This window comes from Kwoniella botswanensis, chromosome 1, assembly GCF_036426115.1.
Source record: "Kwoniella botswanensis chromosome 1, complete sequence".
Taxonomy (NCBI): Eukaryota; Fungi; Basidiomycota; class Tremellomycetes; order Tremellales; family Cryptococcaceae; genus Kwoniella; species Kwoniella botswanensis.
The window spans coordinates 2949533-2974258 of NC_088599.1; the positions used below are offsets into that span (position 1 = coordinate 2949533).

At 43.6% G+C, this 24726-nt stretch overlaps 12 protein-coding genes across 12 annotated transcripts; 5 read left to right on the forward strand and 7 right to left on the reverse strand.

Moving 5' to 3' along the window:
- Positions 1 to 46: 46 nt before the first annotated feature.
- Positions 47 to 580, forward strand: L199_001136 (uncharacterized protein; the record flags this gene model as incomplete). Its single annotated transcript, XM_064886893.1, has 4 exons — positions 47 to 80; positions 140 to 233; positions 303 to 383; positions 487 to 580. 4 exons carry the CDS (start codon positions 47 to 49, stop codon positions 578 to 580), a joined length of 303 nt encoding a protein of 100 aa, XP_064742965.1.
- Positions 581 to 934: 354 nt separating this feature from the next.
- L199_001137 (uncharacterized protein) lies at positions 935 to 2288 on the reverse strand (the record flags this gene model as incomplete). Its single annotated transcript, XM_064886894.1, has 5 exons — positions 935 to 994; positions 1057 to 1254; positions 1399 to 1716; positions 1921 to 2049; positions 2244 to 2288. 5 exons carry the CDS (start codon positions 2286 to 2288, stop codon positions 935 to 937), a joined length of 750 nt encoding a protein of 249 aa, XP_064742966.1.
- Positions 2289 to 3608: 1320 nt separating this feature from the next.
- Positions 3609 to 4556, reverse strand: L199_001138 (uncharacterized protein; the record flags this gene model as incomplete). Its single annotated transcript, XM_064886895.1, has 4 exons — positions 3609 to 3655; positions 3808 to 3987; positions 4153 to 4213; positions 4554 to 4556. The coding sequence occupies 4 exons, from the start codon at positions 4554 to 4556 to the stop codon at positions 3609 to 3611; spliced, it is 291 nt and encodes a 96-aa protein (XP_064742967.1).
- A 716-nt stretch (positions 4557 to 5272) lies between these two features.
- L199_001139 (uncharacterized protein) lies at positions 5273 to 6762 on the forward strand (the record flags this gene model as incomplete). The annotated part of the gene is made up of 5 exons (XM_064886896.1): positions 5273 to 5341; positions 5663 to 5777; positions 5901 to 6001; positions 6088 to 6608; positions 6693 to 6762. 5 exons carry the CDS (start codon positions 5273 to 5275, stop codon positions 6760 to 6762), a joined length of 876 nt encoding a protein of 291 aa, XP_064742968.1.
- A 653-nt stretch (positions 6763 to 7415) lies between these two features.
- L199_001140 (uncharacterized protein) lies at positions 7416 to 8600 on the forward strand (the record flags this gene model as incomplete). The annotated part of the gene is made up of 5 exons (XM_064886897.1): positions 7416 to 7577; positions 7829 to 7865; positions 8012 to 8106; positions 8388 to 8446; positions 8531 to 8600. 5 exons carry the CDS (start codon positions 7416 to 7418, stop codon positions 8598 to 8600), a joined length of 423 nt encoding a protein of 140 aa, XP_064742969.1.
- Positions 8601 to 8942: 342 nt separating this feature from the next.
- Positions 8943 to 10400, reverse strand: L199_001141 (uncharacterized protein; the record flags this gene model as incomplete). Its single annotated transcript, XM_064886898.1, has 3 exons — positions 8943 to 10075; positions 10157 to 10295; positions 10365 to 10400. The coding sequence occupies 3 exons, from the start codon at positions 10398 to 10400 to the stop codon at positions 8943 to 8945; spliced, it is 1308 nt and encodes a 435-aa protein (XP_064742970.1).
- Positions 10401 to 10821: 421 nt separating this feature from the next.
- L199_001142 (uncharacterized protein) lies at positions 10822 to 15550 on the forward strand (the record flags this gene model as incomplete). The annotated part of the gene is made up of 23 exons (XM_064886899.1): positions 10822 to 10824; positions 10885 to 10992; positions 11082 to 11213; positions 11275 to 11388; positions 11454 to 11528; positions 11586 to 11665; positions 11718 to 11818; positions 11871 to 11971; positions 12040 to 12219; positions 12281 to 12564; positions 12619 to 12842; positions 12906 to 12986; positions 13040 to 13228; positions 13280 to 13448; positions 13500 to 13587; positions 13646 to 13742; positions 13798 to 13870; positions 13922 to 14081; positions 14146 to 14467; positions 14543 to 14761; positions 14856 to 15120; positions 15249 to 15451; positions 15531 to 15550. The coding sequence occupies 23 exons, from the start codon at positions 10822 to 10824 to the stop codon at positions 15548 to 15550; spliced, it is 3288 nt and encodes a 1095-aa protein (XP_064742971.1).
- Positions 15551 to 16160: 610 nt separating this feature from the next.
- Positions 16161 to 18089, forward strand: L199_001143 (uncharacterized protein; the record flags this gene model as incomplete). The annotated part of the gene is made up of 5 exons (XM_064886900.1): positions 16161 to 16219; positions 16308 to 17137; positions 17283 to 17374; positions 17506 to 17891; positions 17984 to 18089. 5 exons carry the CDS (start codon positions 16161 to 16163, stop codon positions 18087 to 18089), a joined length of 1473 nt encoding a protein of 490 aa, XP_064742972.1.
- Positions 18090 to 18262: 173 nt separating this feature from the next.
- On the reverse strand, positions 18263 to 19410 carry L199_001144 (uncharacterized protein; the record flags this gene model as incomplete). Its single annotated transcript, XM_064886901.1, has 5 exons — positions 18263 to 18329; positions 18549 to 18883; positions 18965 to 19087; positions 19214 to 19263; positions 19338 to 19410. 5 exons carry the CDS (start codon positions 19408 to 19410, stop codon positions 18263 to 18265), a joined length of 648 nt encoding a protein of 215 aa, XP_064742973.1.
- A 364-nt stretch (positions 19411 to 19774) lies between these two features.
- On the reverse strand, positions 19775 to 20332 carry L199_001145 (uncharacterized protein; the record flags this gene model as incomplete). Its single annotated transcript, XM_064886902.1, has 2 exons — positions 19775 to 19948; positions 20036 to 20332. The coding sequence occupies 2 exons, from the start codon at positions 20330 to 20332 to the stop codon at positions 19775 to 19777; spliced, it is 471 nt and encodes a 156-aa protein (XP_064742974.1).
- A 793-nt stretch (positions 20333 to 21125) lies between these two features.
- L199_001146 (uncharacterized protein) lies at positions 21126 to 21712 on the reverse strand (the record flags this gene model as incomplete). The annotated part of the gene is made up of 2 exons (XM_064886903.1): positions 21126 to 21299; positions 21410 to 21712. 2 exons carry the CDS (start codon positions 21710 to 21712, stop codon positions 21126 to 21128), a joined length of 477 nt encoding a protein of 158 aa, XP_064742975.1.
- A 1033-nt stretch (positions 21713 to 22745) lies between these two features.
- On the reverse strand, positions 22746 to 24662 carry L199_001147 (uncharacterized protein; the record flags this gene model as incomplete). Its single annotated transcript, XM_064886904.1, has 5 exons — positions 22746 to 23610; positions 23701 to 23961; positions 24152 to 24309; positions 24423 to 24485; positions 24567 to 24662. The coding sequence occupies 5 exons, from the start codon at positions 24660 to 24662 to the stop codon at positions 22746 to 22748; spliced, it is 1443 nt and encodes a 480-aa protein (XP_064742976.1).
- Positions 24663 to 24726: the final 64 nt, after the last annotated feature.

Here is a 24726-nt window from a genome sequence, read left to right on the forward strand (position 1 = left end):
CAGCTCAAGTCATCCAGTAAGTCAACCACCGAATCCTCACTTCAAAATGTCATCTAACAACGTCCTCCAACAGTCTAAAGGTGAGCTCATTAACCATCGTCTACATGACTTCAGCTGACTAAACGATACGGTTTTGTAGTCCAACCGACCGCCTCTGCTCCAACCCAGCCACATCCACCCTCATTCCTCCAGAAGAAAGGTCTCTTGGGAGGAGCAGGAAGAGGTGGTGCAGCGTAAGTCAGCTGATCTCCTTTGCATTCTGAGATGAACGGACTAAAGCTCATACGACTGAATATGAGCAGCTCGATAGTCTCTCCTACGGATAATGTCCTTTCACCATGTTCAGCTAAATTGAGTGGAGCCAAACAGAGACATTTCCAAAAGTGAGTTGATTTTCTACCATCCATACCGACATTCCCCGGCATATAATCGATGGTCAGTTACTGACTATCATGTCTTTTATTTGGCTCGGTTCGGTTTGGTCAGAGGAAAACCTATGCTTCTCGCTAGTCAACTCTCTCAAATCGCTTCGTCAAATTCCAACTCAAGTGTCAAATCAGATGCCAAGATTGATTTCTGATCGAATAATCAGTGGTCGTCTAGGATCTGTATTTGACCTGTTATCCCACCACAGGTAGTCCATCTTCCCCATTTATTCTGCACATCGATACATATTCATACTTGTTTGTTTCCATTAATCATAAGCTTTCTCATTTTGTGTACTTTACTTTATCATTGCTATCTCTCACGAGTGACTATGCACATGCATGTTATCTCTTCTTTGTCCCCACCCCTAGGTTTGATCTACCAGTTTGAAGGCCATATCTAATCGATCTACTAATCTACATTTCATATCCTTAGTACATGCTAAAGATCATCCCAACAATCCGTTCTCGATAGAGCTTGATCCTCGCCCATGTCGGACAAACGCAACCTACTTGGTCTCGACAGATGGCCAGAATCGTTGTTCGTACCAAAGAATAGTCTTGAATGCCTGTGGCGTGGATGAATCAGTATACAGACCATATATATACTATATATTCCGGCTTCACTCACCTTCTCACATCTCTCCGCGACCTCACTTCCCAGCTCAATGTCGAACTTATTCATAGCATCTTCACATCGCTTCACAAACTCTGTGAACTCAGGTGTCGTCCAGTTATCGCAGAATTTGATTAAAGCTTTTTGAGTCTCGTCAGAAGAGCTGTTAAGGTGTGAGAAGGTTTTGGCGTAGATCCAGGCGGAGTTGTATATCTAGAAATTGTAAGAGCGTGAGCATGTCACTTTGAGCGATAGGTGAAGGTTTGTTGATTTTGGGACAAAATAAGTAAGAGGATATGCATTTTGTGTTGTACCAGGTATTGAGCGATAAGATGAAATTGTAGAGTGTAGACGTACCTTCTCACTTGCCCAGAGAACCATCATTCCTTCTTCTATACTACCTAACGCTCCTATAACCTGCAAATAATCTATATAACCTCTTGTAACTGGACTGTATTCCCCCAACAGACCATACTTATTCATATCCCTTTCTCTTGGTTTATCGTCGAATACCTCCAAGCCGTGTTGGGATGCTACGGATAGGAACCAGTCTGTCTCACGGAGGAGGTTCGTGGCTGACCAACTTAAGATGGGAACTAGGTCGGATGCGGGGAAGGGTCGGATGGCAGAAGAAGAGGGTGATAGGGTGATTTTGGAGAGAAGAGCAGCAGTATACTGCAAGATAAAGAGTGTGAGAACAATGTATCATGTTTGTTTATGACTTGTACTAAGTCGGGTAGGATGAGGATCAAAGTCAATTAGTTTGAGAATCAGAAGAAGAGGTTAAATAACTCTTGATGAATGATGAAAGATGGACTTGGTAGCAGGATAGTCAGAGTACCGAAAGAGTTTTCAGAGTCAGAGATAACTTCGACCCACCTTGATACCACCCTCATAAGCAAAAAGATAATCCTGCTTCAACCATTCTTTCAACACTTCCGAATTTATACTTCCCTCTCCGGACTGTTTGAGGAATTCATGTTGCGTAGCTAGCTTGAAGTCGTATGCCTGTGCAAGTTGAGTTGGGTGAGTAGAGTTGTTCCATTGATCCTTGGGGTGGTTTGAATTATTGTCATATAGACCATAAAGTCTTATACACTTTTATGTATTAGTCTGGCCTGAACGTAGAAGGCTCATCTTCATTGTATGACTCAAGACGTACGAGCAGAAGGATCGCCAAGGGTAGTACTGGTATCACTCACATATTTCTCTAGGAGATAATCTGTAAACTTCTGTTTTGTGCTCATTCTATCTACACTCGTTTTTCGAGATTGGGCGATACCGTCCACAAAAATGACAAGTGAAAAAGGCAGTATTCTTATATAAGCTATGTATGACTACCTTTACTCGAGTAGATATGTCTACATCCGAGTACTCTTATATGCCCCAGTGCATCTTTACCCTACCAGTACTCAGACTCGTACTGGAGTACTCTTAGATCTCAGATCTCGTTCGGATATTTTTACCCTTAACCTTATCCGTCCTCCGTTATCAGATTGGACCGACACCATACCCCATCGCATCCCCATTCTTGGTATAGTTTGCAATCCGATTCTCCTGGTTGTAATGCACGTATGTGCATGCAGCTATATATAACTGGTAGAATAGATACGCATGATGTTTTTCAAGAGATCGTGCCAGAGGCTAAGAATGAAATATATAACCCAAAGGTTTCAATACGGTACGGTACGGTATTATGACTTATAGTCCAGTATGAATACAGGGGTCGCTTGTGTTTCATCTCCCCATATTTGAATGCATACGGTGACGTCTTGGTAGTAGAACGTCGTGAATGGGGAGGACCGAAATGAACATATATATAAGTATATGGATCTCAAAACGCATTGACAAGATAGGTATACCTTCCGTAGGCTTCGTATTATACAACAACGTTAATGAAACAGCAGGTACTTAGGATTCTAGAACGACAAGCAATTTGAGGACACAAGTTTTCACGAAACGCATTAACATGGTAACGATCGATATAGTAACCCTTTCATGTGTTCAGCAAGTGAGAGTTATGATCTCATGTATGGGATCGCATCAGTAGGAGAAGGATAGATCCCCTAAAATTGTTTCGCGTGAACGGAATGATCCAGGATGTCATGATCGCAGGATAGACTAGGCAAGGAGTCGAAGATCATTCACAGCCGTTCAGGTAGGTAATGCAAAAGCTATGCGGAGCTGAGGGAGAATAGGGAAACGGTTGAAACTCAGACTATAAGATCGAATGATCATCATCAATCTATATTTGTAGTATGTCAGACCATTGCTGCAGCCTTGTACGTCAATCATATCCTTTACTTGGACAAACAGCGGGGAACAGCACAATCATGATTGTAGGGGGTTACCTCATAAGGTAGTTATATTAGTAGAACCAGCCTGATTAGCTATGGAAACCAATGTGATATCGTGAGTGAGTCAGTAACGTTTTGGATGATGTCAACGTGTGCTGAACGATCTTTGCAGTATCGATATCGGTATACAGGGTTCAAATGCATCTCATCCCAACCCTAATCAAATCCCAATCAAGTCAGATCTAAACAGCTACGAGAGAAGAGAACCGTTTATTTCTTCTTGGGGGCTTTGTTGGTGATGTCCTCAACTTTCAATCCTGCGAGGTAAAGACCGAAGATCAGCTGTCATTCTTTTTGACAAATCCAAGATAAAATCAAGGGTATGGAGATGATAAGATGTATATCAGATACATCCTCTACTCCTACCCTATAATCATGTCATCTTCATATAAACCGACAACCGGCTCACCAGGGGGAAGAGATTGCTTCAATTTCTCGGCCTTCTCAGCATCGTCCAAAACCAAAGTGTAAAGGTATCTAGAACATCTGATCTTGAATTTCGTTACGTGGGTAGGAGCTTTCTTGGCGGCCTTGGTCTTGAGGGCGGCACCGGTAGGAGGTTTGATGGAGGTCTTCTTGATTCGGGCGACTATGGGGTTGGTAGGAAAGTACAGGGGATATGAGTAGAGGGTTAGGTCGAATGGAAATTTGTTGGTGGTAGAGTAGGGAAATGGATAATGAAGAATAACATAGATCATGAAACAGTCAGCAATGATCCATTGCAACTCGTGAAGTATAGTCCAACACAACTCACGAGTAGCGTCCTTTCTTCGAGCGATCTCGAGGAACTTTTTGATGTCTTTGACTTGTTGGGGCTATAAGAATTATAGATAAGTTAGCTACTGTTTTGCTATCTTTTCATTCTATCCGAGTTGATTTCCTCCTTTCTTTCCATTGGTACGACCAGTCCAATCTAGCCGACGATCCATAACGGTCTGGATGATCTACATTTCTCTAAAGTGATGATAATGTCCATTACGACCCATTTTGTCTGTTTCCCACGTCTATACCCTGCTGAATCTATCTCCAACACTGATTTTTCTCCCCCCAACCGCCCGTTCATTGACTTTGTTCTTCCCGATGTCCAATCCGTCTCATCTAATCCGTTCCGAGCTACTACTCTGCACTTTCCGCTGAAAGGTCGACTCGACTCACCATTTTGACTTGACCTGTATATACCTTGATGTCTAGGGAGCAAAACCGATCAGAAGATCTTTTCTTTTTAGCTGAAATCAACGGTGCAACCATTCAATGCAGGGTATGCAGCAAGCAGCAACAGCTACCAACAATTCTCATCCTCAAACTGTCGCATGGTCGATGGAAATTTCTTAAAACGCCGATACCCCCCCAAAACCACCCAGAGTCAAAACACCGGCTGTGTGGCGCGCGTGAAACACAAATCGCGAACGTCGGAGATAAGGTGCTTAACCGGGTCAATTAAATCCACTGCACGGTATGGTTGCGAGCTTACATGTTTAAATCCGACAGCCTATTGGTCCCATCCACCTACCCCCACTGGGTGGTCTACCGTTCATTCATTTTTCACCGTCCCCTCCCTCACCATCGTATTTGGCTTCTTCTTCATCCTTCAAGACTCTTTCTTCTCTTACCTTCATCCATCAACAAACAAAGAAGCATATCAAAATGGTACGCTACTACTCTCACACAACCTAGGCATCACGTCTATACACCATCTTTGGATACATCAAAACAATTTTCAGCAAATTGGATAGTACGGTTACGGTTACCTTTACGACTTTAATTAGGAGATGAAGGATATATCCGTGATAGATTCGACTAGAACTTGGAAAAGAGATGTACGGTGTCGACTTGGTCCAGCTCTTTCGTCTCCCTGTTCATTCGTATGAATGAAGATGGAAGATTTGAGAGTGGATCAGTTAGGTCAAACCGCCTCTTCCCCTGAGGATAGTTGGATCCCAACCGTATCTTGTCGAATGAACTTTTCTTCTTTCACCTTTTATGGGAATGGAGGGAGAGTGATGATTTTGACAAATAGCATGACTGTCATATCGATCGATCTACCTCGATCCGATTCGACCATATGTCCTCTGCTATAATGCTGTCTTTTCGACCATCACATTTGCCTCTTCATGTAACCTGCTGGGTGATTCCTCAGGTTCGGATTGGGTTGTATGATGGTCAAAAGAAAAACCCTAGAGCTCCGACATGACGTGATGCCTATTTATCTTCGAAGAAAGAGCATCGCTGATGGTCGTCTCAATGACCCCCTTTTCCACAAATAGCCTAAAGCCGCTAAAGGAAAATCTAAGCCCGCTTCTGCCCCTTACGGTACCAAGAAAGCCGTCAAGAAGGACCAAAACCCTCTTTTCGAGAAGAGATCCAAGACTTTCGGTATCGGTGAGTACTACTTCCTCATCATCATCTCACTCCATCATCTTTCCCTTGTTTCTTTCACAGATTCATGTCTATTCCTTTGCGGTAGAGGGTAGAGTACTGATCATCGATTGTGTATGTATATAGGCGGTGATATCCCTCCCAAGAGAGATTTGACCCGATTCGTAAAATGGCCCGAGTACGTTAGACTCCAAAGACAAAAGGTTATCCTCAACCAACGATTGAAGGTGAGTCATCCCTTAATTAGCTTCGATAGTGTCAAGTTCGATATTAGATCCTCAATGCTGATTGCGTTATTTCCGGCGTTATCTAGGTACCCCCCGCCATTGCTCAATTCTCTCAAACTCTCGACAAGAACACTGCCACCCAACTCTTCCAATTACTTAACAAGTACAAGCCTGAGTCCAAGCAAGAGAAGAAGGCTCGATTACTTTCCGAAGCCGAATCAAAGGCCAAGGAAGGTGACAAGTCCACCACCAAGGACTCCAAGAAACCTGTTTTCGCCAAATACGGTTTGAACCACGTTATCGCTTTGGTTGAAGCTAAGAAGGCCAAGTTGGTCGTCATTGCCGATGATGTTGACCCTATCGAACTTGTCGTCTTCTTGCCTGCTCTCTGTAGAAAGATGGGTGTACCTTATGTGATCGTTAAAGGAAAGGCCAGACTTGGTTTGATCACCGGAAAGAAGACCTCTTCTTCCGTCGCCATCACCGATGTCCGATCAGAAGACCAACAAGCACTCGCCAACCTCGTTTCTGCCGCCAAGGCTAACTACCTTGACAAGGCTGAGGAGATCAGACGACACTGGGGTGGTGGTATCCGAGGTAACAAATCGTAAGTCAACTTTGATACCCAACTCCGGACACCCGACAGTGTATACTGAGGAACACTTACTGATTCCTGTTTTTCACCTCGCAGTGTTGCCAAACTCAGAAAGAGAGCCAAGGCTCTTGGTCAAGATGCCAAGAAGATCGATGTTTCCCTTTAAGCGGGTCTCATATGAGATTCAGGTGGATGAAGTCTTTAAGATAGGTCGTGTTGATTAAGGGTTTTCGCATACTTTTGATACATCTATTTTATTGACATGTATGATATGGCTATAACGAATGTGTTCGAGTTTGTGTCTGCGTTCATTGCAGCAACACTGTTTCTGTAAATTGATCACTCAAAGTGTGTTTATGAAAAAGTCCAGTCTGAGAGTCGGAAGGAAACTAAAAATCTCCCTTGAACCGTAAGTGGTATCACAATCAATTGGACCAATCAGTCCTTCTCCTCGGTTTTTCTTTCACAACATTCATTCCTTATTAGCGTTTCTTAAGCTAGAGCCATCATCTGTGCATGCCAAATGTCTCAACATGTTATAAACCATGCATGTAGCTATCATCGAGTGATATATAGTATACTATGGTAAGGTAAGAAGAGAATGGGGGTGGACCAATCAATTCGCCACAAATGGTCAATCTCATTCATCTGTCGTATCATCATAGATCAAACAACGTGGCACGAGCCTTTTTGGTGTTCCTGTTTTTTCAGATACAACATAACTCTGATATATCTGATCGTATTCGTATCAACTAATCATACATTGCACTTACCAACTTAATCTGTCCTTCTCGACCCGTCTCAGAAACACTATCAACCATGGCCGACGCATCTTCTTCCACCGCCCCCGCCCCTGAAGCTGCCCCAGTACAACCAGAGGGAACCTACTCTCTCGAACAGTTGAAGGAACACAACACGCGAGAGAGTCTGTGGATGTTGTTGCATGATAAAGTGTATGATATCACGGCATTCATGGATGAGGTGGGTTCAGTCTGCCGTGCTTTTATTCTTCTTGAATGAGAATGAGAGGTAGGGGTTGGTAGGTGACGAAAGGGGTTGTGTCAATTGAAATTGATCAGGTAGAGATGATTGAGATCGATTGAGAGATCATTGAGAGGTTGGAGGAACGATGACTGGTATAATTTGCTTCGATAAGAAATATCGGGCAGGGGAATCACAAACAGTGAGATGAGATGACTGACTTGGATTGATTCTATGTTTCATGTTTTTAGCATCCAGGTGGTGATGAAGTATTGATCGAAGAAGCAGGTGAGTCCTTCCAAATCCATCGACAGTGAAATCAATCCGATCAGGTCCATGTACGGATTCCATACACACTCTTCGTCATATCTTCACTCATGCATTCACCTTGTCGTAAATGGACAAACGCTGATTTCAATCTTACGTTTGTACAGGCCGAGACGCAACAGAGGCATTCGAAGATGTAGGACATTCAGACGAAGCTAGGGAAATGTTACCTAAGATGTTATTGGGTGATTTCTACGGTGAGGTGAGTAGATGGTCCATTCTGACTTTCGGTTTGTTTTCTTGGTACGGGAAAAGCAGCAGATATAATGGATTGTAGAGAAGGGTTTTTATGGGGATTATCATGAATCGGAAGGCTTTCCAGATCGACGGGCTAGCCCTTACTCGTCCGCATTGATCCATATATCTCCTCTAATCCAGTCCAGTTCAGTCCGAGATGAGAAGGAGATTTCAAATATCTGTTGAGAGTGATCAACCTTATTCTTGGGATAGAAGAGCTGATATTTTTGCTTTTGTGTGATGTAGAAAAAATCCAAATCGAAGAAATCACTCTCTTCAACCGGTGGATCAACTTCTTCTTCAGGGTGAGTACACCAAGTCATTCATCGTATCGACTCAATAGGGTATCCGAAGAATGTACTCATCTTTTGATTTTGTCGTGTGAATAGATTCCCAATTTGGGTCGTACCAGTAGCTTTACTCGCTGCCTTCCTCGCATGGAGGGTGTTCTTAGCTTAACCAGTTTGATCACATTTCAAAAAGACTACAAGAGGGGATGGATGATAGGTGATTGAACGTTGTTGTTGTAGATGGGACAGAGTATTATAAAACATACATGATCGATCAAGTTTACGGTTAATATATATATATAGAGGGAAAGAAAGGTCATTAGGTTTCTTTTCTGCTGTTTATGGTTTCGTTGTTTATGCATTTTCTCATCATGTTTCATATCAACGTATAGTACATGAACCATCGGCATATCATATAATCGCTCATCATTATCTGATAATCTATCGTCTAAACGGAAAGTAGTACAGTACAATCTGTATCGTATTAGCTACACAGGCTAAGACTTCCCTCTCACTTCCTCCCATCCCATCCATCTTCACCCCATGGACCACCCTTCCTCGCCCAAACTTTCTGTAATATTTCGTCCTCTTTTCCTATCCCCTTACCATCCAATCCATTATGTTCCATCGCAAATACCAAATCTAACAGTGTAAGCACTTTATCATCTTCCACTTTCTTATCTTCGACATCACCGCCCTCTGTTTCTTCTTTCTCTACCAGTATCAACCGTCTAGTAGGTTGACGTATAGTAGGTTTAGACCTTTTGTTTGGTCTTTCTTTTTCTTTTTCGATATCGGATGTATTGGTATTAGGTGTTGAAGGTTCAGGTGTTTGTTTATTGCTATTGCTACCTCCGTCGATTGGAGAGTTTGTAGTCACATTTGATGATAACTTTGATTTCTCCTTCTCTCTATCTTTCTCTTTTTCTAATTTCCTTTTCTTACTTGTATTTCCACCACCAGCCAGGGGACTAGATATACTAGGTACATTTCCAGTCATCCAACCGTATTTCTTACCCATCCCTACTGATCGCATGGCAGTTGCGTTCGCCATCTTATGTTGAACTTCGGCAGATACATCTCGCGGATTGATTTTGCCCTTCTTCGAACTTGAACTTCCACTCTTGGTAGTTGATTCTCTAATAGCACCGAACATTGGTGTCCCACCTCCTGACCCACCTGCAACTGGGGTCGAATAGGATGATGGAGAAGGTTTTGATATCGGTGTACTTGGTCCACTGCCACCCACCCCGTCGTCAGGATTGAGAGAAAGGGAAGATGCACGATCTCTTATTTTTTGTAATTCAGCTTCTTTAGCTAATCTGTTCATTCTGCTTTTCCTGAATTCCTGTTCCTCCTCTCTATATGATTTGTTGACTAGGTCTAAGACTTGAGAGGGATCCGAGGTGATTCGACTTGACCACATTGCTCTTCCACCTTTTCCACTTCCACCAGCGTTGGTATTGTCATTGTTGCTGTCGGTGTGACTTGGTTTGGTTAGAGGTGGGAAATATAGGTGAGAGAATTGAGTGCGATGTTGTTGAGCTTTGATAGCAGAGGAAAATAGTGATTTGATACGGTTTTCAATTGTTGAAAGTAGGTAGAGTGAGACTTCTGGATCGATGGTGACTCCATGGTCTTTGGCTTATACCCATTCAAAGTGAAAATGTATCAGTAATGAGGCCATGTTTTATTTTACTTGTATCTTTATAGATGGTCACATACCTATAGCATCTACTTTCTCCTTCAGAGCTACCTTTCCTATCAGATCAGTCCTCTTGGCACGAGAGTTGAGACCACTTATGGAAGATGAGACGTTGATTGACTTGCCGACGTTGAGACGACGGGCTGCGTCTTCTTCTGCCTAAGAGAGATGCACAGATGAGTGTCAGATGAGGGATGTCGTCGTTCTGACTGTCACTCGAACACTTACCCTCAGATCGAATGTGTCTCCTTTAGTCTTCTGCATGTCGTTGGAGATGACTTCGAGTCCCGGTACAGTCTGATGGGCACCCGCTGGTCGAAGGGAAGTCCAGATGAACGGACTTGGTTACAACTGTCCTTGTTGCTTGGATGTATGGGCGAAGAACGACAAAGATGGATACCATGGTTGTTGTTTTGTAAGATTCGTGTAGTCGTGAGTTGCCACCAGAAGCACTATCAATCCAGGAACACTGACCATTAGGCGCACCCCCATCTGGGTGTCTATGATTAGGCGTGTGTAGGGGTCTACCGCGCCAACATGAGTGAGCTGGACGCGAGGAAATAACATCTCACTAGCGATGTTTTCATTTTCACCTCCCACTTCCACTTGATCATCTTCGCATCTTCCTAATCAACACCTTGCCTCATTTGTCACTTGGCATTTTCAAGCTGGAAATAGGATAATCATGGTGAGCTGCTTGATCTCAGAAGTAAACAATCCAGCTGACCATACTTGCGCACATCCCCAGAATCCCTTATTGGCAGCTTCGAACGCGACTCCCGGTGGGGCAGGCGTCGATGATGACAAGTTGTCTGATTATGTACCCAACTCGAGGGACCTGTCAGTCTCCAGAGCTGTAAGTTTTCCCATCCGTAACCTCGCATAGTGCCATCGCGCATCTATCCATGTGCCCTTCGCTAACATTGTCTTTCCTATACTACGCAGCCCTCGGCGGTAGCTTCTGACGAACATCATATAAATACCGCACCTCAGACACCCGAACCAGAGCAGGAACAGGACAGCGAAGATGAATTGGAGGATGAACAATTTGATGAAGATGATTTGATGAATGGATCGGTAAGCTTGACCTTCGTTCTTTGTTGAGTGTGAAGTAAGCTGACATCGATATCTCTTTCAGTCGAGGGCAGCCAAGAAGGCCGCCCAGTCATCGGCGCGTAAGGCTGCCAATGCAGAGAGAAAAGCCCAAGTGGCTGAGATCGGTAAAAAGAGGGGTGCGATGGAACAAGCAAAGGTTAGTTAGCTGATTTCTTCTCCCGATATCTCGAGGAACCAGCTAATTCAATCAACTGCAACTAGTTCGCCGATTCGATCAAGCGATTTCAGTATTTACTCGGCCAGACTGAACTATTCCAGCATTTCATTGATCTCAAGGTGAGCTGATCTACGACTGTTGACCTTTTCATGAGATCAGCTGACAGCTGTATGCAGAAACAACGTGAACCTGAGTTCGCCAAGATGTTGGACGAACAAATGGCTAATCAGAGTGGGAAAGGGAAGAAAAAAGCAAAGTGAGCTGATCAATTAGCCGATATGGTATAACAGCTGACGCGTCCATTCCAGTGATCATCGACATCGAAAATCTGAAAAGGAGGAAGATGAAGAATTATTGAAGGACGAAGATGCAGAGGACGAAGCTTATGTCTTTGAAGAAAGTCCTCCTTGTAAGTCAGCTGAGTATTCCTTACTCTATACCCTAGCTGACACTCCATGCAGATGTCAAAGGTGGTAAGATGAGAGATTACCAAGTCCAGGGTTTGAACTGGATGGCTTCGTTACATCATAATGGTATCAATGGTATCTTGGCCGATGAAATGGTAAGTTGCGATGTGACGACAATACTGTGAATGCAAAGCTTATGAAAAATGTGAAATTATGATAATAGGGTCTCGGCAAAACCCTTCAGACCATCTCTTTCCTCGGATACCTCAAGTTCCATCAGAATATCCCGGGTCCTCATCTCATCGTCGTACCCAAATCAACATTAGACAACTGGTATAGAGAAGTGAACAAATGGGTACCTGGCTTCAACACTCTGGTATTACAAGGTACCAAAGAGGAAAGAGTAAGCTCGGCTCACCTACTATTTGACCATACGGAATCTCAGCTAATCACGATCTGCTTAGGCCGATCTCATCAACAAACGAATCCTTACTCAAGACTTCAATGTCCTCATCACTTCATACGAAATGTGTCTTCGAGAGAAATCTACTCTTCGAAAGTTCAGTTGGGAATACATAATCATCGATGAAGCTCATCGAATCAAGAATGTCGATTCGTTGCTCAGTCAGATCATCCGAACTTTCACAAGTAGAGGTAGATTATTGATCACCGGTACACCCTTGCAAAACAACTTGCAAGAATTATGGGCATTGTTGAATTTCATCTTACCTGATGTCTTCTCCTCGAGGTGAGCTTCTGAAATCACGTATTCTTCGACTTCCAGCTCACTTTGACTGTGTAGCGAGGATTTCGATGCGTGGTTCAAGACTAAAGATGATTCGGATTCCGACGCAGTCGTTAAACAGCTTCATAAAGTGTTGAGACCTTTCTTACTTCGACGTGTCAAAGCGGATGTGGAACATTCTCTGTTACCGAAGAAAGAAATCAACTTGTATGTAGGCATGACAGAAATGCAAAGGAAGTGGTACAGAATGTTGCTAGAGAAGGATATAGATGCGGTCAATGGTGAGTCAGATACTTGCGAATTATCCCACATAGGGTTGGGTATCTGACATCTTTACAATTTAGGTGCTTCGGGCAAGAAAGAAGGAAAGACAAGATTATTGAACATTGTCATGCAATTAAGAAAATGCTGTAATCACCCTTATCGTGAGCTGAGTCACATTATAAACCGGACAAGTTAGCTGATGCAGTTTATGTAGTTTTCGATGGAGCTGAACCTGGACCACCTTTCACCACTGATGAACATCTCGTTGATAATGCCGGTAAAATGGTCATCCTTGACAAATTGCTCAAAAACATGAAAGCCAAAGGGTCGAGGGTATTGATCTTCTCCCAGATGAGTAGAGTGTTAGATATCTTGGAAGACTATTGTCAATTCCGAGGACATCGTGAGTTGATCCTTGATTCTCGACTGGGATATAACTCACGTCTTTGTGTAGAATACTGTCGAATTGATGGTAACACACCACATGAAGATCGTATCTCCGCTATTGACGACTACAACGCGCCAGGAAGTGAGAAATTCGTCTTCTTACTCACTACTCGTGCCGGTGGTTTGGGTATCAATCTGGTCACCGCGGATATCGTTGTTCTTTTTGATAGTGATTGGTCAGTTGTTAATTCCCTGACAATCACAACATAGCTAATGAAACTGTGCAGGAACCCTCAAGCGGATCTTCAAGCGATGGACAGAGCGCATCGTATTGGTCAAACTAAGCAGGTCTATGTGTTTAGGTTCATCACCCAAGTAAGTTGCTTCGTTACACCCAACAAACCCGTCAGCTGACTCCTTTGGTCTCTCGTAGGACGCAGTCGAAGAACGTATCCTCGAAAGAGCTACTCAGAAACTCAAGCTTGATCAGATGGTTATACAGGAGGGCCGATCACAACAGGCTCAAAAGGGTAAGCTGCCCATGATGTACTTCTTTCTTTTTCAGAGAGCTTATCTCGATTGTAGTTGGTCAAAACAAGGATGAGCTGCTTGATATGATCCAGCATGGTGCTGAGAAGATCATCAACAACTCTGCCAGGTAAGCTGATCCGTGTCGCCTGCAGCCAATATTAAGCTAACGATATCTCAGTATGTTGATCGATGATGATATCGACGAAATCATCAAACGAGGTGAAGAAAAGACTGCCGAGCTCAACAGTAAATACGCTGGTCTGGACCTCGATGCTTTGAACAACTTCAAGTCGGAGTCGATGGTGAATACCTGGGAAGGAGAGGATTATGCTAACAAGGTAAGCTATTCCTTGAAATGCAATCTTTTCTCTCAGCTTACTGAGTATCTTACCTTTCATCTAGAGAGGAGGTAAGAACCTCATCTGGATTGAACCGGCAAAGAGAGAAAGAAAGAACAATTATTCGATCGACCAGTACTACCGGGATCAACTTAACACCAGCGCCCCCAAATCTGATAAACCCAAGATCTCCAGACCACCTAAACAGGTCAATATCAATGATTTCCAATTTTACCCACCTCGATTGGTAGAACTGCAAAATAAGGAATTTGACGCTCACAGGAAGTCTCTGAATTACGTGGTGCCCTCGCGAGAACCTGAGGAGGGTGAGACGGCCGAACAGGTCGAAGCGGAACGTGCGGAAGAGCAAGATAGGATTAACAATGGTTAGTCACCCGCTCAAGACACGCTATTCAGTTCAATGAGAAGATGCTGATTTCAATTCGATGTGATTTTCATAGCTGAACCCCTGACTGAGGAGGAATCCGCTGAAAAAGATACGTTGGTTGGAGAAGGTTTCCCCGACTGGCAAAGAAGACACTATCAAGCTTTCGTTCGAGGAGTCGAAAGATTCGGTAGAGATGCTTTGGATAAGGTCGCTTTGGAGATCAGTGATCATACGGAAGATGCTGTGAGGGAATATGCGGCGGTATTCTTTGAGAGGTATAAAGAGTTGAAAGGTGGGTTGTGGTCTCGTAGTCACTTACACGTGATCGATGTGGGAGTGTTCTATCTGAGGGACTTGGGACTGACTCTTTGGTATCTTTTACATAGATTGGGAAAAAGTGATGGAACGTATTCGAATAGGAGAAGATAAGATTCGTGAACAGCAAGATCGAATTGACGCCCTTCATCGCAAAGTGAAAGCTACCAAATTCCCCTTACAGGAATTGAAGATTACGTACGGACAGAATAAAGGTAAAACGTACTCAGATGAGGAGGATAGATTCTTGTTGGTTAGGATGCACCATCATGGGATTGAAAGAGATGATTGTTATGAGTTGATCAAGAGAGATATAGGAGAATGGCCTTTGTTCAGGTAAGTCACGACTATCATTTCACTTATTTCTACACCTTTCTTTCTATATCATCCAATTCATTTCGCGAATGGGCATGGTAATTGTGATGGAGTTAACAGATCTGACTGAATTTCTTTGTGTGTTATAGATTCGACTGGTTCTTCAAATCGCGTACACCCGACGAACTGAAACGACGAGCCCACACCTTGTTACTATGTGTGATGAAGGAGGAAGAAAAGGAAGATGATAAGAAACCTGCTATCAAAGGTGGTAAGAAACGACCCATAGATGAATTGAAATCTGGTCCGGGGTCTAGGGATACCACGCCTAGTAGTGTGGGTGGGCAGAAGAGTGAGTGCAATCTTTCTCGATCATGCGTGATAATCGATTGTTCGTGCTGATGATGGAGTGTGTCCCCTTGGAATTGTAGATAAGAAGAAGAAAGTGTAAGATGTTATATGGAGACCTCACCTTGACCCAGCCCGCATGACTGATAAATCAGGAGCAACGGGAAATCCACTCGTGGTTATCAATATGGTCTATGACACGTACATGTAGATCTGGGCATCATGGAGTATGAGTTTGTAGTTTTTGTACGATCTGTTTGGAATGAATGCATATTTAGATATTTACGAACGTATTCGATGGAGATCTACAGAAGCATTTAGGCGGAGTCCGCAATGTGATGATGACTTTGAACATACTCGTCCTTTTGACAACATCGACACAACAGTCGGTGCATCTCTTCGCATCTGCACTTCTCTACTCTTACAACCCTCGCTTCCGCATCGCAATCGCAATCAGAATCGTTTTCGGATGCATGCTCTGAGATTGGAGTAAGATGGGATATTGCGGGTACGGTTATATACCCACTCGGATAACTGGTAGACTGGTAAGCGCCTTTAAGCGCCATTGAGATCGATCGTCGCATAAAAACAACGATAATACTCGTAATGTTCATCATGATATACTCACGCAACTTACTTCTTCTCATCGTCTAGTCTACTATCTCCATATCGTACTCGCCAGCACACTCGACCAAGCTAGATAGATACATGCGATGTCCAACTTACTCAAGTTCAGTATCGCCCCAGCAGTAGAAGCCACCGAAGCTCCACCGTGAGTTGATCTTTTGTCATACGATAAGGTAGACGATTGATCTTGACAATCCACTCTGATTGATGAAAATGTCTTGTTCTTGTATCAGTATCCCAAGAGCTCAGGCGTGGGGCCGTGAATACTTGAATTCACCAACGTACGGGGATCTTCTAGACTTGTCCCAAGGTGTACCTAAAAACGCTCCTCATCCATCTGTCCTGGAGGCTTTGGCCGGATCGTCAAGTGATCCCCTATCAGCGAGGTATGGTCCGATATTAGGTGAATTAGCTTTGAGAAAAGCGTACGCAGAGGAAATCAGAGTACAATATCAACTCCCTTCTTCTTCCTCTATCTCTACTTCTCAGTCTACGAAGGATACTGCAAAGTTGGTTCCGGGATCGACATCGAATCAAGATGGTTCGACCCAGTCACCTGAAGCGGAAGTTAGTAAAGGCAAAGGAACGGTCAATTTCGATGATATATCAATAACAACAGGATGTAATATGGCATTCCTCGTCCTTATCATGGCTTTATGTCCATCTGGAAATTCCTCTGTGATGGTTCCACTGCCATCATATTTCAATCAGATGATGGTTTTTTCACTACAGGGTGTTAAACCTATATACATCCCTGGTGATTCTACGAATGGATTCAAACCGGATATACAAGCTGCTAGAAATTACCTGTCAACTGTAAACGAAGAAGGGAAGCCGAAGATGATTGTCTTAGTATCGCCAAACAACCCCACTGGAGCTGTTTATAGACATGAAGAATTGAAAGAATGGTATGATCTCGCTAAGAAAAATGGAATGGCACTGGTGTTGGATGAAACGTATAGGGATTTCGTAGAGGATGACCAAGGTGGGAGAGGGGTGCCTCATAGGTTATTTGAGGAAGAGGATTGGAGAGAGACGTTGGTCTGTCTAGGAAGTTTTAGTAGTGAGTTGGATTTGTCCGTTCGTCCTTGACCTGGTATCTTCGGATCCTTGGATGTCATCATGTGCAATGTGCACTTACAAAAATGTTTCCTACATTATTTTGTATGATCAAGGAAGGATGTTGCTGACTAATTGACGATCCACAGAAGGATATAGGATACCAGGACATAGACTAGGAAGTATCATCGCTAGTCCTGCTTTATTAAAGCACATAACGACGATATGCGATTGTATGCAGGTGAGTGGAATTTCATTTTAGTATATAACATATAACTCTTATCGTCTCTATCATAGATATTCATATTCACCATCTAATTCCATCATCGTATCATCCTAGCAGAACTGACGATCTGTTTGATTCATATGCAGATCTGCGCACCTCGTCCACCTCAAATCGCCTTATCTCCCCTCCTCCCCGCCCTTCGATCAGACCTAGAAGAATCTTCCAAAGCTCTCTCTCATCGACGAAATCTCTTTGTTGACGTGGTTACCAAAGTTCAAGGGTGGAAGGTAACTTCCATAGGAGGATATTTCGCCTATGTCTCCTTCCCCAAGGAATACATACATGCTTCTGCCAACGTCGGATTGAAAAGGAAAAGATTAGGAAGTGAGGATATAGCTCTGATCTTAGCCAGGAGGCTCGGAGTGGTCACGCTTCCTGGGAGCTTCTTCATGCCTGACTTGAAGGATGACGAGATTTGGGAAAAGGATGTTTTAAAGGGTGGAGAAGGGTTGAGGGAAGATATCTGGTTGAGGTGAGTGGAACCACTTGAGGTGGGACAAAATGATCCAGAGGATCATCATTCGCTGGTCTTGTCAGTATATGCTGACTGTTGCGTTCATACAGATTCGCTGTGGCTAATGTAGGAGACGAGGTGATCCTCAAGCTTGGACCAAGACTAGAAGAGATGAACAAGTTGATGGGAATCGGGGAGTTGAGTCAAACGGAATAAGAGGGTAAAATATCCATTGAGGATATTTTAGCTTCAACAGAAGACAGACTGGTTGGATATAGTATTTGGGATAATTCTACTGGAGGGTATAATAATGCATCTATTGGATTATACATATGACAAATATGTTGGTATCTATCCGATCCGTTCTAGTGTGAGAGAGGAAAAGTCAATTAAGCGGTGGTCGGCTTCGTATTTTGCGCTTCAGCTTGAGCTTGAGCTTGTTTCTCCAACATTCGCCTACAAAGAGGCAGACAGGGGATCAGTAAGGGTTCTCCTCCTTATAACATTTGACGAATGCAAGGGGAATGATGAACAGTGTGAGATGATTGAGGGATTGTTTAGGTATACAGTTGTTTCGAGAATTCATTATGATCAAATCACCAGATTGGTTCTGTCTTCTTGTGATCGGAACAGATTGTTCGAGTTGAGATATCGCTCGCAAACACTTTGACTCACCTTCTAGCTTCTAGGATCATCTTCTCTTTCCTCTCCCTCAATCCCATCTCCCTCTTCTCTCTCGTAACTTCCCAATGCTTCTTTCCTTCCGTCTCACTAATACTAATAGGAGTGGACGCTCCCGAATCTACTTCATCTGGTAATTCCTTCTCTTTACCTTTGTGCGAAGGCGTAGGTATTCGCGATGAGAGGTTATATCGATCGATCAATGATGAATTCTTGGTATTCTGGGATTTACCATTGTTCGATGAAGGCGTGGTAGTAGTGGCTGTGGTGGTAGATGGGTGAGGGGTGGTGGGGAGGAGAGAAGCGGGAATTTGGAAATTTGGTGGTGGCTATAGCATCATCATACAAGCAATAGCATTAGCGTTAGCATGAGTATTATATACGTCATGGGAGTTGAGGCAATAACGTACAGTTGGTAATGCACCTCTCTCCAATATCTCTTCGGAGGTAGCTTGAGCGCTCCTCGTTCGTGATAACGAGTATATTATGTTTGGTAGTGGGACATGAGGGAAGGCACCGTGTATCGTGTCAACCTGTTGACGTTGAAGTGATTAGATGATCATGTTCATTTGATAGTTATATCGAGGTTTGGTACCGTGTCCATTCTACGCCACCACGCCATGATGATATTCGTATGGAAGAAAAGGATAAGAGCTTACCATACTAGGTGTCACTCCCCTTATACCGCCTTGTGTATTATTGCCTGATTCTACGACAACAACGCAGAGTATCAGTAATCAGGTCGAACAAAGGCTTGCCTTTGCAGGATGAAGAAAAACTCACTCGATCCAGTGATCCATCTTACCAAGAAGTATATGGCGACTATGATGATGATGGTAGGTATGATATCTTCCATTTCCGACTTCGGTCGTGCAGTTCTACGATAAAGCTCTCTGATGATACACTATAATCTGGTCTGCTCAAGCTCTGAGGTCGAATTTACGAGCCAAGTATGTTGCTGCTGTTGAGTTGTTGGCTTAAATATGAAAGGAAAGGAAAGAGGAACAATGAGTGAGTGGATCGGGGTAATCCGAGTGACCAATACCTAATGTGCAAAAGAACCCCTACAGAGTGGCGATGACATGATCCAGATGGCATGGGATCCGTGGCACAACATCTGAGACGAGAGGTGACCAGTATGACCCTCGTACAAGCTACATCACATCGCTCTACATGAGCTGCTGATGGTCATCCACTACGTTTACAGCTATAGATCACAATTAAGCATCCCAAGTCTCCATCGTACCGCAATCTCCTCTATCGCATTTCGCAGTTGGACAAGCAATTGCGAGGGCATCGGCAGTATGGCCATTGAGGTATTGGACCGTTCGGGGATTGGTACCTAACTCAATGGTCTCCCATCCTCTAAATCCATTGGAAGCTCGGATCCAGCACTGACATAGACAAGATATATATATATATATCATCAGTGACTCGAATCAAATGTGAGCGGTAAGCGTTTCCAGAAGTAATGGACCCACATTGAAAGTATAAGCTATATCACCCTCATCCACCGCCCATTTAAAATCCCTATCGGGGGTAACACCCTTAGGTCCTATCCCTTCAAATTCCTCTTTGGACCAATACCAATTATATGATCCTGGACCGGGTATGTCGGGCTTACCTCCGCCCAGAATGAGTTTGGTCTTCTCAGGAATCCGTAGATCGCATGTCGCATCTTGTGGACCTAGTACTTCGTCTGCGGGTGCGGGTGCGGGTGCGGCGAATGTGCTGGGGAGTGACAAGAGGGAGATGAAGATGGTGGATTTGAATAACATCTCCGGTTGAAGGGTTTATTAATTACCAAGATTGTAGGATCTACTAGAAGGGTTAAGAGAGGATGGACTGGATAAATGGATGGGGTGCGATAACTATATCTGATCAACAGAATATACGATATATCAATGTACAGTACAGGCGAAATTGACTGATGAGGAACGATCAATGTGTGAGAACGAGGGCCACAATATCGTTGTCCGCTGATGATTATATACTTCTGTACAGAGAACAGATGCAGGATCCCGTCCTAAGGGGAGACGCTGGATTCCCTAAGGGGCTCACGTCCGTAAATCTGGTACTTGGTATGACGTCAAGCAAGGGGGAGAAAGATAATGGATATGTCCCAAAATTGACATCCACTCCTCGTAGGAAGTGGTCAATGAGATAAAGGATTGAGACATCAAGTACTGGTAAGAGTTTGGAAATGATGATCACGGGAGATGGTCATCAATGAATAGTCAATCCTGTTGGCGCATCAAAGGATGAACGACAATCTGGTTGAAATGACCGAGAATAAACGTTACAGTATATGAAAGGATCCGTTTCCGATGATTCAACCGGGCTATCACGGTATGCTGGTGCTTTACACCAGAAACTTGGAGATGACCGAGGTATTACTCAGTCGAGGGTGATAGCGAGACCAAATAGTCAGCGACAGTCTCTCAGTTATCGACGGTCCGTTTGTGTTTCGCGAACAAATACACCTGATACATGCCCAATAGAGTACATGTCATGTTGCTGAACGACCGAGCTGTATGCATTACCAATAAACATTTGATATCATTTGAACCATTAAAAATCCCAAGTGGCTTTATCATCACAGTTATCAATATGACAATCCAAATCCGGACAGGCAATAGCCAACTTATCATCATTCCCACTATCATCTTTCATCTTTTTGGGAAAGTCCCATTTGACCGTATAACGTTTCCCTCCTTCGTATTCGGAGTTGATCCTCGCTTGACACTATGGTATCGTTACCGTAAATGCGCAATCAGATTAACCAGGAGTCAGCTTACCGAACCACTCTAGCTATAGTAGCAAGTATAACATGACGAATCTTAACATATACATACCTTTAAATCATATTGCGAGACAGTCGTAGCTGTCTTCAGAAATTTCAATGTGAAATTCTTATAAGCATATTCATCTTCTGGAATACTCTCAGCTTCTTCGTCTGTCCAAGCGACTTTAGCCCAAGTTTCATCTCTGCTTCCCCATAGAGTCTGATCAGGCTCGTCGGAATATCCAAAAGCTGTGTTTTCCTTCATGTGGAATTTCACTGTTATACCTTCTCCTCTGGGATTTATTGGGTTTGCCGTAGACAATTGAAAAGAGGAAGTCACAGCCAAAAGTGTCAATAAAGTATTGTACAACATTCCGGATTCACCTTTTGGAGTATCTTTTCAGTAATTTCAATTTGTTACAATCCGTTGATGTTTGTTCTCCGATTGTTTTAGATTTACTTTTAAGTCGGGAATGGCAGAATACACCAGCGCGATACAGTAGGTATTACGGATGAACGAGAGAAGAAACCGTAGATCACCTGCCTTTTATACGGCAGATATAGGAGACCATTTGCAGATAAGATTGTTAAGTGCACCCGCACGTCTATGGTGAAACAGGTTAAACAATGAGTTACAGTACTCCAACGGAGGCGAATCAAAGGATTCATATAATAGTGAGAAACACAAAAAAAAAAAGAAAGTCAAGGGCTCTGCACATTCTCTTCCATTGCTAAAATTATTGCAGAGCTCTTTTGTGATCTCTCTTATACAGTACAAGCGTCATGCTTTTGACCGAACGACCTCTGATTGGTTAACGTACAGTTTTCCTCGATCCTTACATTAGCTCTCACTGGTCTTTCACGGAGACGGATCGGGATGCATGATTGCCTTCCATATTTGATCGGTATCTTACAACCTCTGTAGTCAATTTCCATAGTATTAAGGTCAGCGAAATCCGTCGATCGCTGTCAAGATTCTACTGCGAAGCGGTCCTCTCGAGGTAAAATTAAAATATGGTGCAGTCACGAATGAGCGTACTGTTTCGGAGAATCAACAGAACTGTAGTATTCTAAGCGGATCCTCATACAGCACGGTTCTCACAGCATGCCGTCGAGTTTCCGAGGATGTTCCAGATTCGAATGTATTCATTGGGGATACCGTAGTACACTATGGGATATTACAACATTTTCTATGACAGTACAGATATAAGTTATGAACTTAGATAAACCCTAGATATCATATTTTAGATAATAAGCACGGCTGGGTGCCTAAGCAATCCCATTCTCTCCATGTAGTTATCTCTCTCCTAAAGGGTGATATCGATTTGACGGACAGCTCGGATCGTCTGAGAATATGTGTTGATCTTCATGATCACTATACGTGTATCATTTCTCATCTCTTTTCACTATATCCTAACGCTCGTCTTCCTTCTCATCCCACCCAGTGGCAATCCCCCAACATTCTCTCCATTCCCCAGCCCATTCACCTCCCTCTCTAGCAAATCACCATTATTCAATTTCCCCTCTTTTCGTGTCTCTGGTTCCTCCTCTATCAACTCATTCTCATCTTTTTCCTCCGACGCCAGGAATCCCATCAAGTCATTAGGTATCTCTTGCATCTGGACACTAGGCGCACCACCGAGATATCTCAATTTCTCTCTAATCGTCATCCGTATCCTCTCGAGACTTTGCCGAGTGTTGAGATTTTGGATTTTACCAGTAAGTGGAGGATGAAGTTGATAATCTGGACCGAAGAATTCCGTATAGTTCGTTTCGGGTAGATCATTCGGTAGGTTCAGACCTAGACAAACTCCAGTTTCGTACGCCCAACATCTAGCTACACTACTTTGTCTATACCCACCTCCTCCTAGGACCAGCAATGGAAGATTGAACGATTTGATGAATCTCACACATTCACCATGGGCAGCTATGGACAGATTGAAAGTCCCTAATCTATCGCATCCTAATGAGTCAGCACCACACTGAAGGACGATGGAAGATGGTCGGAAGGTGGTAATAGTTGGTTCCATAACGGATTTAAAGAGGGATATGTATGATTCATCATCTATACCATCTTGAAGTGGTACATTCAACGAAAAGTATTTGCCTAGATCTGAACCGATCTCGGAGAGGTTACCTGTACCAGGAAAGAAATCGGCCGAGTATTTGTGGAAAGATACAGTTAAGACTCGGTTAGAAAGGTAGAAGGCTTCTTGGACACCGTCACCGTGGTGGATATCAATGTCGATATATAATACACGGGGTTGATACCTGGATGTATAGCGTCAGTCTATCTGATAATTCCACGTGTCACAGTGTTACCAGGAAAATCAGGAAAGGACAGAGTAGATTGATACTCACCTTAGTAGCTCCAATATACCCAAAACTATATCGTTAACATAACAAAAACCACTCGCCTCTCCTTTCTTCGCATGATGTAAACCCCCACTCCAATTGATAGCTATATCCGCAGAATCGCTCGATAACTTCCTGGCGGCAGCTAAACTTGCTCCAGCGTATTGTTGGCAGAATGAGAAAAGGTCGTAGAATATCGGGCAATCGTCTCCTACATTGAATTTCGTCCAGTCTTTGGTGAGGTTCTGGGCGTTTTTGGGAGTTACCCTATACGAGTATTATGAGTCAGTATTTCGTCTTCTCTATTGAGCGATACATTTCGAATTGTATGATTCTGTGTGCCTTAGTCTAGGCCTCTGATCGTCTTTCCGGATCGTCCGGATGATCGGTGTATAACACAATCATGACCCTCCTCACTCCCATCGCTCAATCTGTTCTGATACACACAACCACTCACCTTTTGAGGAAATCCACATAGTCCGAATCATGAAACTCCAACAACTCCTGCTCCGTAGCTTTCCTAGGCGCGTGCATCGTCATTTTCTCATGTAGCTTGTACCCCAGGACTAGTTGATTGGTAAGTTCCATACGATGTGGTCTCATTGGATGGCGTTCCTATCACAGATAACAAATCACCGTCAAGGTCAGCTAAGTCGTTCTCCTCATCTTGACAAGACCTGGCAAGCTTGGATGGGAATGTGAACAAAGTAGGAAAATGTGTGACATACCCCATAATGATAGTTCCCCACGTTCTTGGGATGATAATACGCTACTCTAGGTGCCGAGTGGGGCTGACACCATACATTCATTACACATCAGCTGAACCTACTTCGACAACCCAATCCAATAGACAGATGGTGTGGTTCACTCACACCCACCAGACCATCTTCCTGCTCTGGTATACTAGCTGAGCGACGGTCGAAGAAGAAAGGGCTTTCTGAGAATGTCGGATAGTCCGTTAGAGTCATTGTGTTGATATCAAGGCTCTTGAGGAGGAATATGAGTTTCTCGAAGAGTCGTTATGGTCGAGGT